The following is a 25,019-nucleotide window of genomic DNA, read 5'->3' on the forward strand; positions in this document are numbered from 1 at the left end:
AATCTTTGAACTTATATTTTTGTGGTGTGGTCTGTGCTGGTGAAATGAAGTCAATATGTTAACTTAAGTTCAGGGTCCAAACCACACCTCTAATTTTCCTGTGTGTATATGATTGTTTGTCTCTGTGATGGACTGGCGACCTGTCCAGGATGTACACTGAGTCTTCACCTTCATCCCCTCATTCCTTCATCTCTTCTTCAATAAATCTTTAAACTTCTATTGTGATCTGGTCCTTGCTAATGTATTACAATCTTCCTCCATCCATTATTGTGAAAATTTTTATAATTTTGGTCCCTAATATAAATAAGTGCTACTCATTTTCTGCAGCCTCCCTTCTTTTCCATCTTTCTGGTTTCCTCAATCCCACAGCGTGCCGAAGCTTTTTAAGAAACGGCTTCTTTCCTGGGAGAGGAGCCTTTGCTTCAGCAATCTCCTCATCCCTCTGTTTCAGCTCTTCTTTCAGCTTGTAATTGTCTTCAACTGCCGTTCAATTCAGCTGTCTTTTCATCCAGCTCTTCTTTATATTTTGCTTCATTTAAAAAGATTTTCCGGTTCGCTTCGTCCAGTTCCTTCTGCAGCATGTTCTTTTCAGCATGAAGAAATTTGGCCCTCTTTCCATTCCGTATCTCAATCTCAGCATGGCGATATTGTTCATCTTTCTGTTCCTTCTCCATTGCTTGAATGTCTTCTCTGAGAGCTAAAATGTCACTTTCATATTTCTGGACCATTTCTAGACTTGCGTCTTTCACTTGGTCCAGCTCTTTCTGCATGCATTTCTCCGTTTCTCTGCAAGTGTCTTGAATCAAAGCCATTTTCTGACAAAGAGCTTCGTTCTCAGCTTGTAGCTCTGCGTAAAGCATTCTGTTCATCTTTGCCATCTCCACATGACATTCCTTGTCGTCTCTCAGCTGCTGCTCCAGTGAACAAACTTGTTTCTGGAGGGTTAAAACATCTGCCTCATATCTTTTGGTCATTTCCATGTTTTCCTCTTTGGCTTTGTCCAGCTCTCTCTGGAGACATGTCTCTCTCTCTCTGGAGGCGTCTTGTAGAGAAGACAGTAGATGATGAAGAGCCTCATTCTCAGCTTCTAAGTCTGCATAAAGTGTCTTGTTCATCTTCAACACTTCAGCGTGAGCTTCTTCATTGTCACTGAACTTCTTCTTCAGTGTCTCTATTTGATGTTCCAGGACTTTAACAGAAGTTTGGTAATTGCTGTCCAGTTCCTTGTACGACTCTTTCACCTCCTTCAGTTCTTCCTGCAGCTGCCTCTCCTTCTCTGCAGACGTCTTTCTCAGCAGAGCCATTTCCTTCTTCATGTCTGTATTCTGAGCCGTGTTGTCACCTTTCAGGATCTTAAAAAGTTGCTGCTCATATTTCTTTGTGAGTTTGCTGTTCTTTCCATTTCCAACTCTTCTTGCAACGTTTCCATTTGTTCTGTTAGATTAATCACGTCCACTTGAAGCTTTTCAAGGACTTCTTGGTATAAGGCCTTGCTTTCTTCCATCTCTCGCTGTAAAAGTGCCTCCTTTTCTTGGGACAATGTTAGTTGTTGTTGGAGGGATTTTATTTTATCCTCTTTGAAGAATTCCTTCGTCTGAGTCTCCATTTCTCTCAAAGATAGTTTTCAAAATCTGCTGAAAATGATCCAAAGTGTTTTCTGTAGAAGCAGTCTCCACTCGACCTTGTGCTTTCTGACAAGCAAAAGAACAAATCGACTGGACTTAAGTGAAGTTCTGTGGCGACATCACAAGGTGTCTTGTGACATCATAGGACTGTTCATGCTATGGTGACCTTTGACAGTTCTATAATTCTGCACCTTGTGTATTTTTTAAAATGAATGAAAATGAATTCTGAGTTCCAGCCATATTTTATATAAATATTAAAATGAAATCAAATTATCCAAAGTTTCTGTAAGCTAAGTTTAATTTTGTCTATAGTTAGTATTATTGTCCACTTAGAAGACCCATGTGCAGCAAAACATGATGTTGCCACCACCATAGTCTGGTAAACAGGAGATCCTGGGTTCAAATCCTGGCAATGCCTCCAAATGTAAAAGTCCTGAAAATGGGGATAATTTAATAAATGAGTCGCAGACATGTTCTTTTCTTTGCTATGGTGTATGCTGCATGAGTTATTGTTGTGTACATGCGTACATACAGAACGATGACTCCAAACTTAAAACAATCACATGGTTTTGTTACAAGCAATTGTTCATTAGAGGCCTTTATCGTAGTGCACGAACACGAAGGTAGCAAATTAGAGATGCAAAATAATTTCATTTACTGTCATAAGAAAAATTTTTCTGAATAACATATTTTCCAAAGCCCAAAACTATGTTTGCTCAACAAAGCATTCACTTATTTCAGAAAATATTTGCAACGTTTGCATCGTCTGCTGTGAGCTGCTGACTGACTGTGGCAAATTTGATCTATTAACAAGAAGCATAAATGTAGTTCGCAACGGAACATATTCACAAGCTTTTTGCAGTAAAACAACTTACAACAGTACGAGTAAGTTTATGAGTAAACTCATGCCAAAAAAAACGGATAACGCAAAAAATGGAAGATTCTTTCTCTTCTTATTATTGACATTTAGCAAATAGAAATCATTTTGTAACTCTAACTAACCCAAAACAAGAGACGTTTGGTCTAATTCCCTTTCAGATAGAGAGACAAAAACTGGTGTGTCTCTTTTTTTTTTACCATTAGACTTCCACTACCAACTAATTAATACGACAGTCGGTTACCATGGTGACCGAAGGCCTGCTGCCACCCCATAGATGCTGCATGAATTCCTAACATCTAAAGTTGCAGTTAACATTTATCTCCCAGGACAAACAAAATTTAGTTTGTACGCCCCATACGCAGCTTTTTATTTCTATATTTTTATTTGTCAGCTTTCATGGTAGCAAAAAAAAAAAAAAAAAAAAAAAAAAGCTAATGTCTGGAACAAATGGTCTAGAAAATGACTCATTTTTTATGGCTGCGAGTTATCTTTCACATCAGAGCAAGGTTTCGAACACATAAACATCTCTATGAGTCACAGAAAAAAGGCTAGAAAAAGTGTCACTTGAACCTAACCAGCTGCATGATTATGCAAGATGAAGACAAAGGCGCTTAAGACAACATATACATTTTTTTGACACGAATGATCTACTTCAGTCTTTCTCTGATAGCATCATTTCTCCACTTGGTGGCAGAAATGTCATAAATATTTGATCCCTGAGAGGGATCAACCATAGTGTAATCTTCCTACACATATTTCAAAGCATTTATTCCAGTTGCCCTGGATTTACAGGGTAAATTAGGTTTTGCGTTCCATTTCGGAGAAGTTGATTTTCTTTTAGAAACTAGACTGTTATTTACAGTGAGAGGACTCCACCCAGGCTTTAACAGGTCTCAGTTTGGAGGGCATCTAAGAGTACTAATTTCCATCAAATATAGGCAAAAAAGGGTTAATTATGACCTTGTGTAATGTTTTGCCTCATTCTCCCCCGACTCAGCTCCTTCAGACTAGCCAGTGGCAATTAGCAGATGGTGGAACTCCTAATTGCCACCCTGGTAAAAATATTGTTAAATGGTAAATTGAAAGCCACGTTGTGATGACTTCCCGAAGCCGGGGTTTCAGAAAGAGCAGGAAGTTTTAAAGAGACAAAAATGTGTGAAATTACCAGATTTAAACTACTTTTGTTGATCAAATACATTTATTTAGTACTGCTATTAATCCTGCAGAATTTCCTTTTGTTAAAATCGGCCATAATGAAATGCGTGTAACTTGTTTAATTTACTTAAACCCCAACAGCAATTATCTTAGCAGCTGCATACAGTTCACTTTTGTGTGCAAGAACAACGGTGGCAAAAGCCGCACCAAACGCTGTCACAGAGGACCGCTAATTAGTGCACGGACTTTCAAAATAAGAGAGAGGCGTTTCGCAAAACAGGCTCAGTCACTGAACGCGCCTTGAAACGAAACGCCGTCCCCGCTTCCCTCCAGCTCCCACAACAACAACAACAACGGAACTCCCGTCTCTCGTGGAGTGAGAAAGCCTCAGCGCTCCCACGGGCGTGTCTCTTATTTTGAAAAGCCAGAGACTCCCAGGTGTCACGGTCGGCTCTGAACAGGCCTGAGAGAGGGAGCGGGAAGCACGCGCGGAGACCTGACCCACACGGGACCCGCCGTCGCACGCGACGCATGATGACCTGACAGAGATGAGGTTCGCAGGTAACGACAGCCTCACCTGTCCGCCTTCACCGCACGTGGAGCATTTTCCACCGTGTTTAAGTGTTGGGCTTGGCACAAGGTGTTTATATCTTCGATAAACCTCTTTAAAAATCCATCTTAACGGTAATAATAATAACTGACGCATTTTTACGGCTGTTTGAACCATTTTTGCCTCCGCGCTGTTAGCCTTCGTGTCAAACTCTGACTTTGATGACAAGTTTGTTCGGAATCTGCAGACTTATTAGTTAAATATCCTGTTGGACTGCTCTGGTGCCTTTGGGACATGAGGTGTCTTATGTCGGTACGGAATGTCAGTGTGGAATTCCTCACATGTAAAGATGGGAAAAGTGACCAGGCTACAGGATTAAATCAGACTCGTTTTGGTTTGGGTACAAACCAAAGAAATATAACCAGTAAGACGGGTTTATCAATGTGCAAACACGTCATCTGAGCACTTCAAACAATATTAATATATCTGAGGAGAATTTAGATAATCCTACTGGCAGAAAAATATTATAACTTCAAATAATTGTATTTTTTTCCAACTTTATTTAGAAGTTCTCTTAAAAGTGGTGTAGCAGTTCTGAAAAATATATTTCATATGAGGGACATAAAGAAGGGGGGGTGGGAAACCCCCCAAAACAAAACACAGAACCTAAACTAAACAAATGACATTACAGAACAAAAACAGAATAAAAAAAAAATGCGAGTTACATAAATCAGTTAGATGCATTACAAATACCTGTTGCTTTTCTAATCTTTTTGTCGTTTGCATCTGGGATTGTATGAGTGCAGTTTTTACGTTCATTACGAACAGAGCAAAAAAAAATGCAGTTTGTTATACATTGTTTTACTGGTGTGAATATGAAACTTAGCAAGATTGATCAGAAACATTTGGAAATCTTTGATACTAAACAAAACACCTTCAATATATTGTAAGAAATTATGTTTGTTGTTAGTAGAAAACTGAATCTTCAGCTTGCCGACAAGTTTGACTTTACTATTGGTGCTGTAACTCGATGAGCTTAAACTCATCTTGTTACAGATGAGTTGAATTTAAACTCATCTGTAACTAGAGTATGAATTTAAATCTTTTTTTCTTTTTCTTTTTTTTTAAACTAAGCTGATATATTCATTCATAATTCAACCCAAAGGACATCGTCCTCACCAGTCCGCTTGGCACCAAAGATGATGAAAGAGTCTAAAAATAGGCTGAACCAACCCCTTCGGTCAAATGCATATCAACATATTTAAGTAGAATTTCATGCCAAAACCATTAACCATGACTGAACATAAAATTTTCAAATGAATATCCTTGATAAGACGCTTTCACCAATGTGCACCAGTTTGCCATGGAACAAACCAAAACGCGTTCCTTTTGGAAAGCTCATCAGAGCGTTCTGTGGTCTGGTTTGGGTCTGTCTCTGTGTGCACTAGCTGTACTGCAGTTATGTGCTCTGCAGCCAATCATTAACACAGGTGACATCCGCGGTGCGTTTGACCCTCTGCTGCTCGATATCACAAGGTCTATGCCTGACGTGACGTTATCGGGGATTTCTGTCACTTGGTGTGTAACCCCGAGCTCTCCACGTCCAGGCATGTGTTGCGACGACCTGGAGGAGCCGCTGGGCCTGATGAAGATGGGTCTGAGCGTGATCCTCGTCGGTCACGTCAACTTCCTGCTGGGGGCGCTGGTGCACGGCATCGTGCTCCGGCACATCAACCTGCACGAGAAGGCGCGAGGCATGGGCTACGCCATCTCCAACGTGGTCACGCTCTTCTCCGGCATGTTGGTGAGTGCTGGGCGGACTCTGCGGAGAAGCAGTGAATTATTACTTTTTCCATTTTTTTTGTTTTTTTTCTTCTTCTTTTCATTTGTTGGTTAATAAATGTAATTAGGCTCAAATTTTCTGAACCAGAATTTTTTGCTTTTTTCCTTATTTGCCGTTATGGTCTTCAACACGTTGGGAATAATTTTTTTATACACCCCCCCTCCCCCACAAAGTCTTGCAAGGATACATGCTTTATTGTAATGACAATATAGACAAATTAATGTTTTTTATTCTTACAAACTTGTTCTAATACACAAGTTGAAAGTCTACAAGTGAAGTGTGAAGAAAAACCATCTTAAACCTGTTAGAGCAGCTGTATGTAACTTTTACAAAAATCTGTTTTTCCATGTTTGTCAAAACTGTTACCATGTGAAAAGAATTAAGCTCCTCCGCCTCTTTCCTGAGTTTCTGTTGCCAGTTTAAGAAATTCACTGCTCTAGGTCAAAAACAACCAATCAGAGTCGGGAGGAGGGTCTTAACGCTGTCAGTCATCCTTGTGTACTGCTGCTAAATAGGCTAAACTTGCTGTCCAGAAAAATGTTTTTTTTTCTGCCGTCATTGATGGCAATGCTAACTCAAATTTAGCAGGGGTCTAATGGCAGCTAGTTAGTGACGCCTGCAAAAACTCTTCATTTGAAGAACTTTCGAACATGACTGAGCCTGATGATGTTGTTGCTTTTGTTGTTCTTATCTTCTGGCATTTAAAACTGCCTCAATTGAAAACTCCAATGGCAGTCATCCTTCTGTGAATTTTGATGAACCTGAATGAGAGCTGGAGCTTGTGAAATTAAATTTTGGGGTACATTTGCATCACTTTTGTTAAATGTGACAAATCCATCACTTGTCTTTGGCAGACACGCGCTCTTGGTCATTTTCTTTTAATCTCATCAGTCTGTTTCCTGCAGGGTGTCATCGTTGGGATCCTAGCTATTATCCTGTCGAAAAACAAGAAGAGCAAACGCCTGGTTAGTATTCCCTCAGCTTTTATTTGATTCTGCAGGTACGCTTTCACCCTCCCTGCTGTTTTCATGTCTTCTCTCCTGCTTTCTGCTCTGATTTACCTTTTATGAAAAATTTAATCTCATAGAGTGCTCTTGTCCTGCTGTGTGCATGCACAAATTGATATTTCATAGCACCGCTTTGTTTTCTCAGCTTTCCTCCCTTTATGACTTATAATTTAAAACAAGTTGTTTCAGACTGGCCCTGCAGAGCTGGAAGAGTGTTTTTTTCCCATCCCATCTCTCTCTCTGTGTAGGCAGTGCTTTTTGCTCCGTTTACTCAGTCAGCTGTCCGGCAGCTCAAACAAGACTGACGAGCCAGCTGGCTGAACAGAGTCGGCTTCAGCGTGATTAAACCACTCCCTGTTTTCTTTTGCTGGCGAGAGCCCGCGTGAAGAGAGGGGATGGGTCAGCATCCAGCCGTTTGGCTCCTCAACCGTCTTGTGTCAAGTAGTCATTAAGCTGAATGAAAGCGCTCCTCTTACAGCGCTGTGGTTGCTTGCTTCACTATAAATCATCTGATCTGTTGTTAACCTTTGATGTGACTGGTGAGTCATCTCAGTCATTTTTAAAGAGCTAATGGCTTCTTTTTTTCTCTCTATTAGAGTATGAGCTCACCTAGGCTGTGTCATTTATTCTTATAGTCAATATTAAAACCCTCGAACTCTTCAATGTTGCATGAAGAATGTTTTTTATAAAGGAGGGATCTTAAAAAAAAGAAATCTATCACTCACGTTTTAAAGGCAGTACAAACAAAGAGCCACAATTTATCTTTTTTTTTCTTTTTAGGTGTTTTTTTTTTTTTTTGCTCTTGTGGCCATTATTTGAAAGTACTAAGACAAGAAAAGTAGGTGAAGAGAGAAAGAGAGGGAAGATGTGTGGCAAAGGTCACCAGACCGGGAATCGAACCTGCGACAGCCATGCCGAAGACTAAGGCCTCCTTTTATGGGTTTGCTATACCTGAACAACTGTCATCAGACTGAAAAGTCTGCTTTCTTAACACATTCAACCACTCACTATTCAACATGTCAATTGACCCCAAAGGTCACTTTGAGTTAATGCTACACGTGATGGTTGAATATCCACTGTTTGTTTGGCTCTGACATTGAGAAAAATGCTGCTACAGTCAATTGCTGTTTGCTTCTTCTCAACATTGCTCATCACTGCATTGTTGTGTATGTGCGTCTTTATTTGTTGTTTTTTTTTGTAACCAGTGTTCTTTTTCTCTACGAGTATAAACAGCTGTTCTGTAATTCATTGTTTTTTTTTAAAACATCTTGGCGATGAAATAAAAACTTGTCCAACATTTCTAATTTAGAACTTTAACTAGAAATTCGCTTGAAAACATCGCACTTGGTTCAGAAAACCAACGTCCTGGCAGCCAAAGGCCAAACATTTTCCTTTAGAAATTTTCAGTATGACGGTGGTTATGTGCATCTGTCTAGTTCTACTTGATTTCTATTTCTATTTAACAAAGGTCCAAACTATCCTTCCAAGCTCTGACTGGTGCCTTGCTCTTCCACCTACTGTTTTAATCGTACTGCATGTCTGGTTTATGCTGATTAGTAATGACATGACACTGTCTCTGGGAACAAAAGATGACGGATGATGATAGCACAGTTTCAGTCGGCCTTCAGAGAGTCACAACAGCGATTCAGCATTGACGAGCCGTCAATAACGCACCCATTTTAATTTCCATGACATATCGACAGGTTTTCTGTAACCCGATGCAGCTTGTTGTAAAAAAAATACTAGTACTTGAACTTTTCCACATTTTGTTCTGCTACACCCACATGTTCCCATGTATTTTATTGGGATGTTGCGTTGCAGACCAACACAAGGTTGTGCATATGTGTGAAGTGGAAGAAGAAACTGACTCATTGGGTTTGATTTATTCGATTTAACTTGTTTCAACCAATACAAACCTTCATGATGTTTGAGTCATTCAAGGGCTGAGATGATGTTTTTTGACCCAACCCTGCTTTCAATCTAGGCAACTTTCTCCCCGATCTATGCGCTGTGTTCTTTAGTCTTCAAGTTGATGTTTGTTCTTGAATATTCTAACAAACTTGCGTCATGTTCACACTACAACTGGATTTATCCTGAGATTGCATATCAAACACAGACTCCAGATAAGCATTTAGAGGACCTTCAGATATCAGAATAAGGGGATGTTCTGTCGTTTTGTTATTCCTTGTCAGAGTAGCACACCAGAGGTCTGCAGGCTATACTTTATCAAAATGTAGAGCACACACAAAACCTGTAATCATAGATATGCTGAAGAATAAACTGCTTTAAATCACTGACAGGAGGGATGATCATAAAAACAGCTAGTGAAGCTAGCTGTTTGCCTCAAGCTAGCGAACCTCTAGCATGATGTGCAAAGCGGTAATCTTCAAAATATTTATTTTTTGTCAATATAACGTACTTTCAAAGGTTTACTTTGAATCGGGGGTTTTATTTAGCATATGTCAGTTATTGTTTAGATACAGGACTTGCTGTTGGTGCATTTTCTCTACATAGTCTCTTCATAGTAGCCCAGTCTGGTTAGCCCTGGCAACCAAACATTCTGTAAACAAAATAATAATTTGAAGTTTATCATTTTGTTTAATTGAGATGCTCTGAAATATTTTATAAAGGCGAATCCTGGTTCAGTGTAATACCCATCGCAAACTTTGGCATGTCGTTTTGATAAAGCAGACTGGTAGATTTCTGGTATGCTAGAACACCAGGCGGTTCTGATTACAACTGTGTCTTTAGTGTTATTTTATATAAACCCACTGAGTTCCAATGTTGGACACCAGAGCTAAACCTCTGTTCTCCTTCCATAGACGTGGTCCTTATTCTCCATCAGTCTGGTTTCGTCGCTCACGGCAGGAGGTTCCACCATTGGCCTCTTCTTGTCTCTAGTGAAGACCATCATCAACGGCGGGCGGGTACTCCTGACTCACTGCCGCTTTCCCGATGCCATCGGCTACTCCAGCGTTACCAACGAGTGTCCTTTTGACCCCACCCGTGTCTATGTGAGTGTGTTGCTCTGTCAGACTTAAGAGATTATAGCAGCTGCTGCGCCATTGGTCAGGTGACCTTTGTCTATTGCATAAAGAGTCCATATTAAAATCTGTTATTTTGTTTTTATAAAACAGCTTTTTCTTTATGTAAGGTGTGGAAATGTACAGTGTCTGGAATGAAAAAGCATTTCAGTCTTTTCAGACACGTGTTTCAGATTATCAAACCCATCTTAAAATCAGACCAGCGTATATTGGATGCTGTTTTCAAACGATAACTTTATTTATTTTAGGGGAAAAATTATCCAATCTTATCTTACTTTTTCTGAAAAAGTAATTACCCTCCCGACTTAATAGATTCACACTTTGTCAGTCCGGTTGGCGATCGTTGATTTGTGTTCGGGTGGGTGTGGTTCCTAGCTTGGTCCAAACAGTGAATCAAAATCTGTGAGAAAACAAAAGATTGACTTAGTCCCTTTAAACATGAAGCTTGACAAAACCTTGGGGTTGACTCTGACCAACAAGTGGGACCATCGAGCGATGAATGGCTGCTTCACCGCTTCTTAAAAATCCTGCAGCTGGTTGCAGAAGTCCGCTTCAGGTGCGTCAGCCTGCCAGAACGCTCCCACGAAGATCGTCTATTGGAGGAGCACTCACACCAACTTGAATCCTAACAGTATCTACCAGACTAGTAATACAGTCTAGTAAAATGTTCAGTCTCTTCTCTCTGTGCGAGTGCACTGGCCATTGAGTAGGAGGTTTGACGTCTTTCCTAGCTGTCACGAAGTCAGTCATGCTTTGCAGCTAATGGACTGGTGGCAGAAACGCTGACCTGACCCGGTCAGTGCTCTCCAGACTGCTTCCTTTTTCCTGTGTGCTACTGATGGACTGTCAACCCCGTTTAGCCTCATAGCTGCTGACACACATCAACAGCACTGGTGCTGAGTTGTTTTGTTTTTTCACTATGGGACCTTTGTCTTAAGCTGGATTTATTCTTGGTGCTGGTGGTTAATGGCGGAGCAGCTGTAGACGTGCGCAGGATTTCATGGCTCAGTCGGATTTCAGCTGCTAATAGCTCAAAGCCAGAAACCGGACAGATGTACAATCCCTAAATCCATTGTGTTTTTCTGCTTTGAGTTGCAGAAAAACAATAGAAATAGAAATTTCGTTGAATCCTGTTCAATGACAATAAATGCTATTCTATTCTATTCTATTCTATTCTTTACTTACGTCAACACTGTATTTACTGTACAGTGATGAACTGGCATTCATCGACCGGGTAGAGTATAAATTTCAAGGTTGAGGTTAAGTATAGACTCTTCAACAATAGCGTAAAAGTGTATTGCTGGTAGTTTAAAGGTAAGGTGGTGTACAGATGTCTTCCACAGACCTAGTTTGCCTTTTTTTATGCTGAAACCTTTGAGCTTTAACTTTAAGCTACTATATAATGCTGTGAAAAAAGTATTTTCAACTTTACATTTTTCTTTTTCCCTTTAATTATTGTTTCAGATCATCAAACAAATGTAACCAGAGTACATTGAAAAATGAAGTGTTTAAAGTTTTATTTTCCTTTTATTAAGGGAAGAAGCTATCTAATTCAACTGGGTTGTATCTTAAATCTTATCCAGTCTAATAGAAGCTGCTCTGCAGTTTGAGCTGAAAGACAATTAAATTCTGACTGACTTTGGACCATCTAACTCTCCAGAGCATTCAATGAAAGCTTCCCAGGCTCAGCTAGCAGCAGTTTGTTTTCATAGATTGGAGAAAGAAACATCAACCTGTAATAGTTACATTTCCTGTGCATTTTTTTGTGTACCTGATCTCATTTGCTGTTTATTGGCAAGATACATGACTTTTAATAGTTGATTATGATTCTCAGTGTTGCTTTTCTATTCTTTTTGAATTTTTTAAAGTCTTGCCTATGTTATGTTTCAGATTTTTCACACACTTTTTGTCAGAACACATGGGTATTGATCAATTCACTGCATTGTTGGTTTGGATGGCATTTTGACTATACTGCTACTATTCAAATTTAAGACAATTGAATATTAAAAGGCCAATACCACATACACCTGGATAAGTCACTATTTATATGGTTAAAGTCGGGATGCACCCATATAAAAATATTGTCCAATAATATGTATTTCACTATCGCTAGACATTTATTTATTTTTTTCTGCGAAGAGTTTTTGCGGCGCTAGTGGCTCGAATTTTTTACAGTAGGCAGACAGGAAAGAGGGCAAGGAGAGGGGGAAGACATGTGGCAAAGATCGCCGGGACCGAGAGTCGAACCCGTGACGTCCGCGTCAAGGACTGAGGCCTCCAAACGTGGGGCGCGGTAACCCCCTGCGCCACCACGGCAAGCCCCACCTCTAGACATTTTGAAGAAAACAACGGCGCCATTAACTTCACCACTGCTTCTCTGTTTCACTAAAACTCCCCACAATCCTTTGTTGCATCATTATCATTGTCACATGACCAAACCAATATTACATGACCAACGTCTTCCAGAAATAAATAGCAACAAGATGGAAAAATGTCACTATTGCCTTGATTTTTGTCATTGGTCCAAAATTCATGTTAAAAATGAACCGATAGAATGTTGTTGAAAATAGATTGTGCAATCCTAGTTAAAAGATTAAGTTCCGACAGAAAATATTAAGGTTTAGTGTTGACACTACAGCTAGTGATATGTCAAACTAAATTTCTGCATACTTGGTGCATGTAGTTCACAACACATTAACACTTCTGGTGTTTTTTTTGTTGTTTTTTTTTTTGTACTAAATTCTGAGGTCACTAAGCACCTTTAAGTCCTACATTCAAAATGGCTACACTGTGACCAAAACACAGTAAAGCTGAGATAGTCATCATCTATGACGGTTTACATCTCATTAAACCGTCTGCACACACAGGATGGTACAAATTGGTGTTAACAACACGTTTCTTGTGTTGCTGCCTGTAGTCAGGCACCGAAGCAAAGAGGAAATCTCTCTGGTTTTTCAACTTAACTATTAATTCTCTCAATTTGGTTATGGCATCGATCCCAAATCCAATCCTGTTCCTGTGAGACTAATGGGACACGACATTTGTTTGCTGACATGGCATTTTAATTAAAACGTAAGAGGATTAATGGCACACCAAGTCAACAAAGTAATAAACCTACAATGAGACATGTGGCGGGGCTTTTTGTATGGCTAAGCTATGCAGACTCGTCATACATCCTGTGTTTAAAGAAAATAAATGTACATGATTAAGCAGGTCTTTACAACAAACCCCCGCCACAAATAAAGTATTATTTTTGCTTTCTTTTCTTAAACTTCCAGTGAGGTTTCGAAAATCTGTACTTTATTAAACAGCTTAATTTCATTGTATTATTATTATTTATCATTTTCTTAAAACCAAAACAATACCTATGTTGATGTTAGCTGCATACAGTACATTCAGTTTGCTCTGACTTCCAAGTCCAAACCAAATCAACCAACTCCTCCTTTTTATAGGTTCTCACAAACTCTGACCTCAAAACCCAAGATGGCCTCGTTAGAGATCTTATTAAATCTCATTAATGATCTCATTAAATTAGTGCCATGCATAATCAGTGGAAAAACACTTTATTGGTTTGCGTTTCTAACTCTGGTTAATCTAGTTAGAAACATTTGCGGAAATGGGAAAATCACACCTAGCAAACTTTCCAACTTACTACTGAAAGTCATAAGGTGCACTGTATTGGTAATCTAAAATCAAAATGAAGTGGGAAGCCCCCAGTAGTTGGGATCACAGTTTGGTAATATGGAGGCTTCTCGTGATCCTTGACCTCAAAGTCAGAACTACAAGGTTGTGGAAGCTGCAGCACTGCACAGAAAATAAAGTTGGGTGTGATGTTACTCCAGTCCCGGATTCCAGTTTTGACCTCTGAGGTAAATGGAGGTCACGCTCTTGACACGTTCTAGCATGTCTAGAACATGTCATGCTAGTTTAGCCTGGAACAGCAAACACCAACACAATTTGATTTAAATAAGAAAATATTACAGCCAATTCTTGTGATTTCTATTTTTGGCTTTGTGTTTTCCATCATGTATCATAAATGAAACTACAAACCAAGATTGGAGAGAAATCATGTAGTAATGGCTCAGATTTATTACAGCATTTGCATCTCTGCATTTCAACATAAAACTAAGACTTTCCTGAAATAATGCCTTATTTCTTCTATGTTAATTGATTCTTTCTTTTATATCTCTGTGTAAAATGTGACGTAAACCGCCTTAAAAGTTGACTAACCTTTCCGTTGTCTGCTGAGTCCGCAGATTGCCACCCATCACCAAGGGATCCTCTATATGTCTTCCAGAGAGCATATAGTGTCTCACAAAGTGTGTGTTGGGCTTTTTGTTTCTCATTCACACAATTGTCAGGGGTTAGATATGATAGTCATGTAAGGGTTTTCTCCAACTCCTGTATATTTCATTATGGATTTTCATAAAACCCTCCAGACTCAGAGATATAAACTTCTTATGTTTTTTATCATTTACAAAGCAAGCCTAACAATAAAAGGTTGCTTTTATGCTTTCAATTCCCTCGCTTTACTTTTATGAAGATGCATTGTCTAGTACATTTTTTATTCACAATGCATACTTGCCTTTCCAAGCTCTTTATTCCCCTCAGCATCTAGCTCTGAATAATATGATAACATTGTTTCACGCCATTATCCAAGCAGCATCCTCATTTTTCGGACAGCATCGCCTGTTTTTGCCTTAGATTTGGTCGAGATTGTGTTTTTCCAACCAATGTGTTTCCATTTTCTCCCCAGAGTACCACTATTATCCTCTGGGTTGGTCTGATTGTATCGTGTAGCATTCAGATGGTGTTCTCTGCTCGCTGCCTTGCCGCCTGTGTTTCTTTCTTGGGGCTGTCTGGTTGCCCCAAAAGCAAGAGACATAAAAAAACCTATACCAGAACCGTAAGTCTTTAGCCATACTCGTTTAAATACGTGAACATCAAAGTTAATGTCATCCTTCTGTCGGCAGTATTGAAAATTACTGTCCTACCATTTGTTTGTTTAGATCAATGTGGCAAAGTCGGCAAAGGAAACCTCTCAACCTCACTACACCGAGCCCCCAAGAAGGCAACACGACACTTTACGAGTCTACACCGAACCTCCTAAAGTCCATAATACATCACCTAGACGTCACACGGACCAACCAAGACGCCACGAGCAACGTTCACAGCTCTACACCAACCCTCCTGGAGACCACAGTAAACCAACCAGACATCACAAAGACCCCCCAAGAAGCAACAACAAACCATTAAGGCATCCCACTGCACCTCCAAAACTGGAGCGTCACACTCCTCAAAGGGCCCTTCCTTCCCACAACCAAAGTCTTCCCACCTCAGAGAGGCAGCCTCTTCGGCATTCTCACCGAGACGGGTCGGACATAGAACACCAAGACATGAGGAGCTGCAGTCAACAAAGAGGGCGGGGGGAGCACAACCTGAGGAGGAGTACGTCCGACAGATCAAGTCTTTGGATATAGTTGTTTGTGAGGCCAAATTGTCTTTAAATACACTTTACTTGTTGCTGCAGTAGTATTCAAGTCTCCAGCATCACACAGACAGAACTCCCCTTGTGGGATAAATCGGCTTTCAAAAGCCGTATACTGAAAGGAGACTTTTTTTTATTTTCATAGTGCATTTTCAGAAAGTTTGGGAAGAACAAGAAATTTGTACAAGATGCAGCATACATGGGGCGTTATTGCTCATCTTTCTGTTTGTAATGTTTGGATTATGTTAGAGAAAACTGCACTTAATACTTAGAACATTGAGAACGTGCCAGTATCCCTGACGACATGAAGAACTGTTTTATTTTCAGCTATGAACTGAAAGATTAAATGCCTTGCTGAAAAATAAGGTTTGCCAAGTTTGCCTTTCAGAGATAGCATAGCCTCCATGCTAACTTTAGCTGCTAGCAAGCTGGTTCTTTTGTGAAAGAAGACCAGAACCAGCAATATGTTTGTTTTCATCATGGAAAAAAAAAAAAAAAAAAAAATATATATATATATATATATATATATATATATATATATATATATATATATATATATATATATATATATATATATAATTTTTTCTTAATTCAAAGTTGTACCAAATGCTGCTAAGAAATGATGGCTGAGCTGGACTCAACTATGCTTAGCTTGACTTGATTCATCAAAAGCTAGTCAGGGTAAGTTCCTGTACATATGCCACAAAAACAGAGTATTTAGTTATTTTCCTTAAGGTGGTTCTGTCTGATGAAGACATTTAATATTTCATAAGAACTCAAGTGGAAAACTCTTGGGGAATTTTCCAAAGTTCCCTCCCATGGCCACATGTTGTGTCATAACCCACTTCAGATTTCTGAGCAATCCCACAACAGTGTTTGGAGACGACATAAAAATCAAGTTTAGACCACATTGTATGTCAAGGACAAATTGCAAGAACTCCCAAACTGTGTCTCCAAGAACAGAATGTCAATTTGTTACTGTAGCCTGGGGGAGGTGGACCACATTTTCTGGCCCATACAGGCAGAACATGTATGGGCTTATTGATAGTGTTGTGTAACCCAAAGCATAAATGGCCAACTTAGTCATGTTTTGCGAAATCTTCACAGACTAGATTTCTAATAAAAAGAGCTACATATTATTTCTACAAATGGCGATCTTAACACAAATTCAAAGGGCAAAAGTCTTCCTTTGTGTCCATGGTAAATGTAAGCACATTTTTGGCTGCAGTTAAGTGAAAGGAGGCTTTATTAGAAAATAAACACTCTGTGCTAAATTTAGTTGTTAGCATGGTTAGCAAGGAAGTTCTTTACAGTGCTCCACAAAAACCCAAACTTGTTTGTTCACGCAGAGCTTCAAGAACTGTCCAACAGTTATTGTGTGGTGATGTGAGAAGTGTTGTCAAATTGTACTGTGGGAGGAACAAAAGGCGAATTATCAAGAGTTATGTACTTGAATTCTTGTCAGTGTCTTTACCAGAAACAACTTGGTCTTTGTTCTTACCACCTTGAGTAAAATGACTTTGTTTTAACTTGTGGAGTGTGTCCATGTGTTACGACCAGCCAAGTTATAAGTTTCTTTTTCTTTTCTTTTTTTTTTTGTTGGTGCCACAGAAGCATTATCTAGTGACGTATTGTGTTTATTTTTGATACTTGACGTATGATAGCTGAGCTGGACTCAACTTGGTTTAGCTTGACTGGATACTTTTGAACATTTGAGTGATTTCTAAAATTTTACTACTGTTGCCACAAGCATAAATGTTTCAATTAGCGGTGTTCTCCTGTTTGGCTAACTCACCTGTTGTTTTACCGCCTTATCGAGTGTAACGTGAACAGCTTTTATTTTTCCCAAATTATGAATTATTCACCCCCCACTCTCCCAACATATGAGTTTACAAACAAGTATTGAAGCGCTACATTCCTAATCTGTGAGTTCATTCAACCTTTAAATGCTAGGAAAATTTGTTTTTCACCGACTGCGTGAGATTGAAGTAACTGAATATTTTTACGGTGAAAGTCAAATTCTGTTACAGGCAATACAGAAAGTGTTTGATGTATATTTCTTATTTAAATAAATCTTTGTCTATTCAGGTACACCTCGCATGTGTTTACAGTGTGAATATTGTTTTCTCTGTATGCCAGTGACCTGACAGGTACGACTGGTTAGCCTCCAAACGCGTAAAAAAAAGAAGAAGAAGAAGCTGCCAGTTGCTATGTTAAACCTGTCTGGTGTGTCTTAATGAAGCCCTTATAATAATTTTTGAAACGTGGAATGACGACGACGACGACGTGCGGTAGAGAGGACGCGGTCGACACATGCTGCTTCAAAACACACGGGTTATGTTTTGATATCCTTTTAATGCCAAGTTCAACAGAACAAACATTGCATCCTCATACGAGGTTTTCATGCAACAGAAAAGTAGTGCAGGAATAAGGGAAGGATAAAAGAGGAGGAGGGGCTTATTTTATTTTCTTCAAGACATGATACCAGTTTGTTATAAGATAGGCAGTGATAATAGAAACTCAAAAAAAAAAAAGAAATGAACTGTAGTGGGTCAGGAATTTCTGACTGTTGTTTCTTATCCTACCAGCAGAAGGCAGTGATACTTAAGGATCCCCAAAGCAGAGATGCTGCTGGATAGGCAGTTGCTGTTCAAAACATTTGGTACAAGCTGACTTTATGTTTGTTTAGATCCGTGTCGGAGTAGTTGGACGCGGTGGCGATCAATTAGATATCGGCTAAAACTAAAACATTAAAGGTAAATTGATTTGACAGAATAAAATACATTCTTTGCATTGAGAGGGCAACAGTAGTCTGGACATGTGAGGCGTTTCAGAGTGGCTCTGGCACCGATGTCTTGTGAAAACGTTTAACAACCCCCATTTTGAGGTGTTTTTTTTCTTTCTTGCTGCCAATAAGGTGCCCTAAACATGGACTTCAAAGTGCCAATGAAAACTGAATCACCCTTGAAATCCCCAGACGAGGACAAGCGTACAGCATCCTTTTCCTCCTGAAACGAGCCTTTTCGTGCAAGCAGACCAATCTGGGCGCTCGGAAAAGCGCTCAGCATAAGAGTGATGAACAAGCCCTTAGTGAGTTCTCTGTCTGCCAGAGGAAAAAAAGAGAAAAACACAAATTGGATGGAGGGAGCGGAGGGCAGTGGGGGCTGCTGCCCGGCTCAGAGGAATAGCCTACTCATTTTTGAGAGAGCTGCAGAGCTCCGAAAAGGTATCGCTCTGCGAAAACTGTGGTTGTGAAAGTCGCCCGTGTCTTGCTTGTGGGATCATGCATTAATAGTAACAGGTTACAACTATCTTAAGTTTACTGCTCAATATTAAAGATTTCTAACATACTTACAGTAACTTGCAAAATTGTTCGTACCTCATCAAAATTTTTCTTGTAAAGATTTTGACACATTACAACCACAAAGTGCGACGTACTTTATTGGGATTTTACGCAACAGATCAAGAGAAACGTTGTGGGAGAAAACCGTCGGACGGCGACATTGTCCTGCCATCGTCACCGTCTTATCGTCGGTTTAAATCGAACTCTACGCCTTTTGCCTGTATCGTCTGGTTTGATTCAGGCGGGGTGAATGGGCAATCGAACTCCGCTCCGTCTAAAAACCTGGACATCGATTTGGTTGAAGCGAACTCTGGTGCGGTTCGAATGGATATGTGAACGGCAAGCAAACCAGAGGCCACTACAACAGCAGGAAGCAGATTGTAGCATCCTGGGTGAATACAACTTAAGCAAGCGCAAGAGTCAAATGTTAGCAGGAGAAATGGCCTCTGGTCTTTTACCAACAACCAAAGCGAAATTTTACAACCACTTAAATCAGATGCTACACTAGTTTTGTTTACATTCTCTAATGTTGCGCTCGCAGGATTTTGTTAGGTGGGGGGAATTTATTAAAAATATTGATAATATTGACACCTGTGTCACATTGATACTAGCGTGGCAAGTATTGCAGTTTCTCAACTTTACCTCAAATCAGGTTTTGTTTCAATTTGCTGTCAAATGACAGTTTTTTGCCATTTGTTTCGTACAAATAATAATAATAAAAAAAAACTCGCCCAAATCCTGCCACAGCCTTTAGGAAACTAATTCAAATAAAAAACTACAAAAATGTTCTTACAATCAGAAGTCTGACAATGCTAAAAAAGGCAGTATCGCTCACCTCGAGTTTTTGTGTGTTTCCGCAAGTGATTCTTCGTGCAGCGCCACCTCAGGCGAGGAGGTGAACAAGTTTTTCAAAGCGTCTGGTTCCTTTGACGGTGCAGTGTGAAAGCAAACAGAACCAGCTGAAAATGGAACAAATGTTCCCCACTCAGCTCGAGTACCAGGCCACGTAGTTCTACTGACACATCACCATCCACCGAAACTGACGGCTCAAAGAAGAGCATCGATCAAGAGAAGTAACTCTGGAGGAATCCAGCCAGCAAGACTAGAGAAGCCCCACAAAAAAACATACGTTTTTAGCTTATACATAAGTGTCACGCTTATTTATTTATTTTTTTGAATCATCTCCAAATTATGGATTGGTGCATCACGTAAAACACCAACAAAATTCATGACATTTTTTTGGGGTTGTAACATGAGAAAATGTGAAAAGCTTCAAAGGGGTGCGAATATTTTTTTTCTTGCAAGATACTGTATTAATAAGAAACAACACAACAAGGTAATACTGTAAAAGTAAGCCTCAAGCACACAGTCAGAATTCACACACACACACACACACGCATTCAGATTGACAGCACAGCCGTGCTCTGTGAATACATGGCGGTAAAACAACGATATGTGCTACTGGTGCTGTTGATCGGATGCATCATGAGATCCTCTTAGTTCACTGGGAATTAATATCCTTCATTTTGACCAAAAATCCATTTTAGAAAAAGAATTGTTCGCCGATCACCCTCTCAGCCGCTGTAAACTGGAACACAGTCATCTCAAACATGTCAAAGTAAAAGCACATTGAGAGTAAAAATGAATAAATAAAACCACATGAATAAAGGAAAAACATATGTACAAATGAAAGGGGGGTGGGAAGTAAAACAGTAATTAAAAAAAACACCAGTCGACATTCACAAAAAAAATAATAATAAAAGATCAAAATCAAAAGGGATCTTAGGCCTTCTTTTTCACAGCGAAAGATCATACAGCGATAAAATCCCAACGACTCCCACTGAGATCGGAACAGGAAGCTACATAATACTGCCTTTTGTCGTATGTGCCACACAGTGAGTGAAGACAAACTGAATCCATCTTATGATACACATTGACATACAGTTATGTACATGATAATATACATGCGCATCGGAGGTGAACTCCAGAGCCTCTCTCTCTCTTTCTCTCTCTCCCTCCGTTCTCATCCTGATCCGGATGCAGACAGCCGGGGGCTCCGGCGGGCGCCAGCTGGACCCCGACACCGTTACGTGTGTAAGCATGTCTCTTCACCCCCACCCCTCTAAAAAAATCCAAAAGCAAAATGAAATTCCTACTCTCTCCTCAGCCTCTCCGCTGGACAAGAATTAAACAGAGATGAGAGATGTGAATCGTCATGCATTGATTTCAGCAACAGAAATAGAGAAGAGGGCGGTGGGGTTAAAAACAAGCTCGCAGCAGGATGTGGGGGAGGGGCTTCAGAACTGGGAGGCGGAGCTGGGGTCGCACTGAAGTAGCCGGACAATGGAGGGGTCGCTTTTGGCACCTTTGATGAACTCCTCCAGGGACAATTTGCCTGCAAACAGAAGAGAAACAGAAAGACATCTTTTCCCAGGATCTTGATACTGCTATTATGTATAATTTACAATAATAATAATAAAAAAAAGATCTGATCTGCTGAGGGTTGAATTTAACCCAATCGCTAACGCTTGTCCATGACATCTGTAAGACGCCAGTTTAATGTCATGAAGCTAATCAGACGCATGACCAAAACGGACCGAACGGCTTCGTTCACTCCATCCAATGTCTTTGCAAAAACCGCAGGCGGACTACAATTCTAAAACGATGCTGAAAACCGACATCACTGTTCACAGCGTGTCCTTCTGTTTGCTGATCTCTGTTGGAGGAATCCCAGTGAATGGGAGACGGCCCAGATTGAGAGCCAATCAAGAGTCAAAAAAAGCAAGATTGTTTTATTTTCACTATGTCGAAACCACCATGGAAATTAGACACTGCTCTTTGCTTCAAAAGTGAGGAAACTTACAAAATCAGCAGAGGATTTACAGTTTATTTCCCGGCAGTACAGCAGCTACTATGTATAAAAGCAGAATGTGAGAAATGTCTCAGATCATTAACTTCTAAAGAAAATCCTCGTTAATGTTTTTCCATCTGTAATTTTTCCATTGCAGGTACATTTCTGAGTTTGGAAAGTCAAAAATTTGTCAGGAAAAAAATTTGTGGAAATTTCAGAATCTTAAATGTCAACGATTTCCAGTTTGGAAATTTCCCCGTTTTTTTCAAGCAAAATTGCGACTTTTCAAAATCAGACACAGATCTCTACGGGGTTTTTTAAAGAAAGAAATGTCAGATTTTGTTGGTGGTAACTTACTCCTTTTTTCTATCTGCAATAACCCGAGGACCTCACAGTACTGTCCACTGTTTATGATGGAAAAAGAAGACTAGAATAAATATTTGGTCATAATAAATTCTTCTATTTTTTTGTTTGATATGAGTTTTACCTTCTTTGAAATAAACTTGTCCTTTTTGATAAAAAGCTAAAAGGTGAAAAAAAAAAGTTTTTCACCTTTTTCTCTTAATTTGCTGAGTCTTTATCTGTTCTAATAATTAGCTTATTATAGTGGACCAAAATCGAAAATCCACGCTGCTGCACAAGTTCATGCTCTAAATGAAATGAGCTAATTTGACAAACCAAATGAAAAAAAAAACCTCCCTCTTTCCTCATCATTCATCTCTGGGTCCAGCCCCGGTGCCCGTCCCCCCGCCTCACCGTCGTTATTGAGGTCCATTTGTCTGAAGATCTTATCCGTCCTCTTCTCTGGCGTGGACTCGTCCTCTGGCATCTTCATGACGGATGACACCATCTTGTAGATGGCCTGGGAGTGGAGGAGAAGAAAGACGGGCGGGTGGCAAGAGAGGAGAAAACGGAGTGAATTGGAACCAGCAGGGGAGCCATTACTTAGCCGAGGCCCAACAGAGATGAAAAACAGGGTCACTGCGGATCTCTGGGTGCTAATAAACCTCCTCTGACTGCTACACGCTTGCAACAACATTTGTAACTCCCGGGGCCTCGGCAGCAATCAGGAGAATGCTTGTGCCATCATACCAGGAGGATTACATGAATCATATGTGCGAGTATGAAGAGTACGTCTGCGTCTGTGAAATGGCTGGGGGGCGGGTTACCAGCAGAGCTCTAGAGTATTGATCTGATACAGCTTTATCTGTTGACCGATACGAGCGCCTTCCCGTCCCCTGTTGGCATTAAATTAACTTCTGTACGGTACGGAAGCATAAAAGCCCAGAGTATGAGCCGGGCTCGCAAAAGCATTTAGAAATCAGTTTACGTTGCCATTAATTCTCCACCTCTGGGAGGGTGGGGAGCTTGAAACCGACCGTCGATCACATCTCGCAGAGTTTTCAGCGAGGAAGAAAACATATTTTTTTATTTCCAAAGAGAAAAATGAAAAAGTGAAAAATGTCGCCGCGCCTGGAATATGTAGGGTGTTTGCCGCATTTGCCGCACTTTGATAAATATGTTGCGCAACCACAACATTCAATGGGTTTGGTGCTTTCCCATTAGCTTTTGCTCGAAAGAGAGTGTTTGGTGGTTTGTCTGGGGGCGAGAGAAGATGTCTGCCACACCTCCAGTATAACACAATTCAGCTACATAAATGATGAAGAATATATTTGTAAAACAACATCGAGAAGAAAGCATGCAGCTACTTCAAAATACTGCAGTATTCAGAAACATTGGGGACTACGTCAAAGTTTCGTTGTCTCCAGAAAGGTAAGTAATGTCTAAATGTTAGCAAAGCTAGCTATATTAGCTATATTAGTAACCAGCTAAAATTCTTTACCCAAGAAATTTGTCAATGTATCAGCTAAACAGATTAAGTTAGGTACTTGCATGCAGCCTATTCTGAATGTTGTATGGAACTAGTTTTTGTTTCTTGTCAGCTGCTTGACACCTAGCTTGGTGCGCAAGCTAACGTCACCTAATATAGCATATCAAGGGTTGTTAACTTTGAGAGATTGAGGAGACAAGGAATGTGGTGACAACTTGGTCTTAAGTTGATTTTTTTCTCATGACAAACAATGATGAGACTGGCCACATGAAGCATAATTATGAGTTACATCAACATTAGCTCATGTTAGCTGTGTCCAGCTCCCGACACAGCAAAAATGGCTGCGGCTATTTTGACTCTGAGTGTTTAATATCTAGTTGTTTTTATGGGATGAGTCAGATGAATGAGAATAATTTTGATCATATTTCATATTTTATTGTGTCATGTAATGTGAGTCTTGGTGTCGACTTGGTCTCCGCCCATACAGCTCTTGGTTTAGGGTCTGTCTCGATACATTCTGGTCTTCATTTTCACTTGTTCTCAGGTTACGTAGTCTTGGCTACAATACTAACCCAAACCCTAAACCCTAACCCTAATCAATCACGGCAGGACTGCTCCCAAAATGTGACCAATAATTATCCTAATAAATTCCTCGCTGTCTCACAATTTGGGATTATAGCAGGGATTTATTCTTGCCACGACTCATGACAGAGTCGTCAGAAATGAGTTTCCCGCCATCAGGATCTGATTGACGCTGTCAAGTAATAAACTGTAAGCATCCAGTCATGGTCGTAACAATACTGCTTGGCTTTTGTGTAGAAAAGAGTCTTGAAAAAAACAAAAACATTTCTTTAATATTGTAATATTGTTTAGTTCATATTTCTTTGGATATTTCAGTTGACCACACTGTCAGGTTAGGATGTGTAAAGTTAGCCCGATAATGAGCAGTCAAACAGATTTATGGGAGCATTTTCTCCTTCTGCTGGCAGACAATTACACAATGGCCCCTCTTCTCTCCTCTATGTATAACATAACCTCTATGAGCTCAGGGATAATCCCTCTATTCTGCACACTCGGGGATAAACGCTGGTTAAATTTAACTTGCTAATCCAAGAGAACCATAAAACAGCCACACAGACTTGCACACAGCAGTGATCCTCACCGCGTTGCCTCAATGAGGAGCCATGGTGCTTCATGGTCTACCTGAAGGTTTCTGTAACAAGCACTCTGTTTCCCCTTTCCAATGAAGTACTTCAATATGAAGGTTTAAAGAAATTAAAGCTACCGCGACCAGTTAGAAAACTGGATTTATTGCAAAGATTTGCAAAACTAAGATCACCCCAACTGTGACAGCATCATTTTGGGTTAGTATTCAGCTGCAGGAGAGACTGGTGCTGGTATC

The 25,019-nt window shown here is 40.0% G+C and overlaps 2 protein-coding genes across 3 annotated transcripts in view; one reads left to right on the forward strand and one right to left on the reverse strand.

The window, feature by feature from the left end:
• Positions 1-4,138: 4,138 nt before the first annotated feature.
• On the forward strand, positions 4,139-16,064 carry LOC129376368 (keratinocyte-associated protein 3-like). 2 transcript variants are annotated; one of them, XM_055055990.1, is made up of 6 exons: positions 4,139-4,221; positions 5,818-6,014; positions 6,959-7,018; positions 9,883-10,074; positions 14,861-15,010; positions 15,114-16,064. In XM_055055990.1, exons 1-6 carry the CDS (start codon positions 4,209-4,211, stop codon positions 15,582-15,584), a joined length of 1,083 nt encoding a protein of 360 aa, XP_054911965.1. In that variant the 5' UTR covers positions 4,139-4,208; the 3' UTR covers positions 15,585-16,064. The 2 variants fall into 2 exon arrangements, with proteins under 2 accessions (XP_054911965.1, XP_054911966.1); XM_055055991.1 differs by having other exon boundaries at positions 4,217-4,300.
• Positions 16,065-17,927: 1,863 nt separating this feature from the next.
• LOC129376369 (hippocalcin-like protein 1) overlaps positions 17,928-25,019 on the reverse strand; it is a 40,283-nt gene continuing 33,191 nt past the window's right edge. The window contains 2 exon segments of the mRNA XM_055055992.1: positions 17,928-21,330; positions 22,543-22,648. Coding sequence (XP_054911967.1) covers positions 21,233-21,330; positions 22,543-22,648 — 204 coding nt within the window. The 3' untranslated portion in view covers positions 17,928-21,232.

This window comes from Poeciliopsis prolifica, unplaced genomic scaffold (assembly GCF_027474105.1).
Source record: "Poeciliopsis prolifica strain line A6 unplaced genomic scaffold, Auburn_PproV2 SCAFFOLD043, whole genome shotgun sequence".
NCBI classification, from domain to species: domain Eukaryota; kingdom Metazoa; phylum Chordata; class Actinopteri; order Cyprinodontiformes; family Poeciliidae; genus Poeciliopsis; species Poeciliopsis prolifica.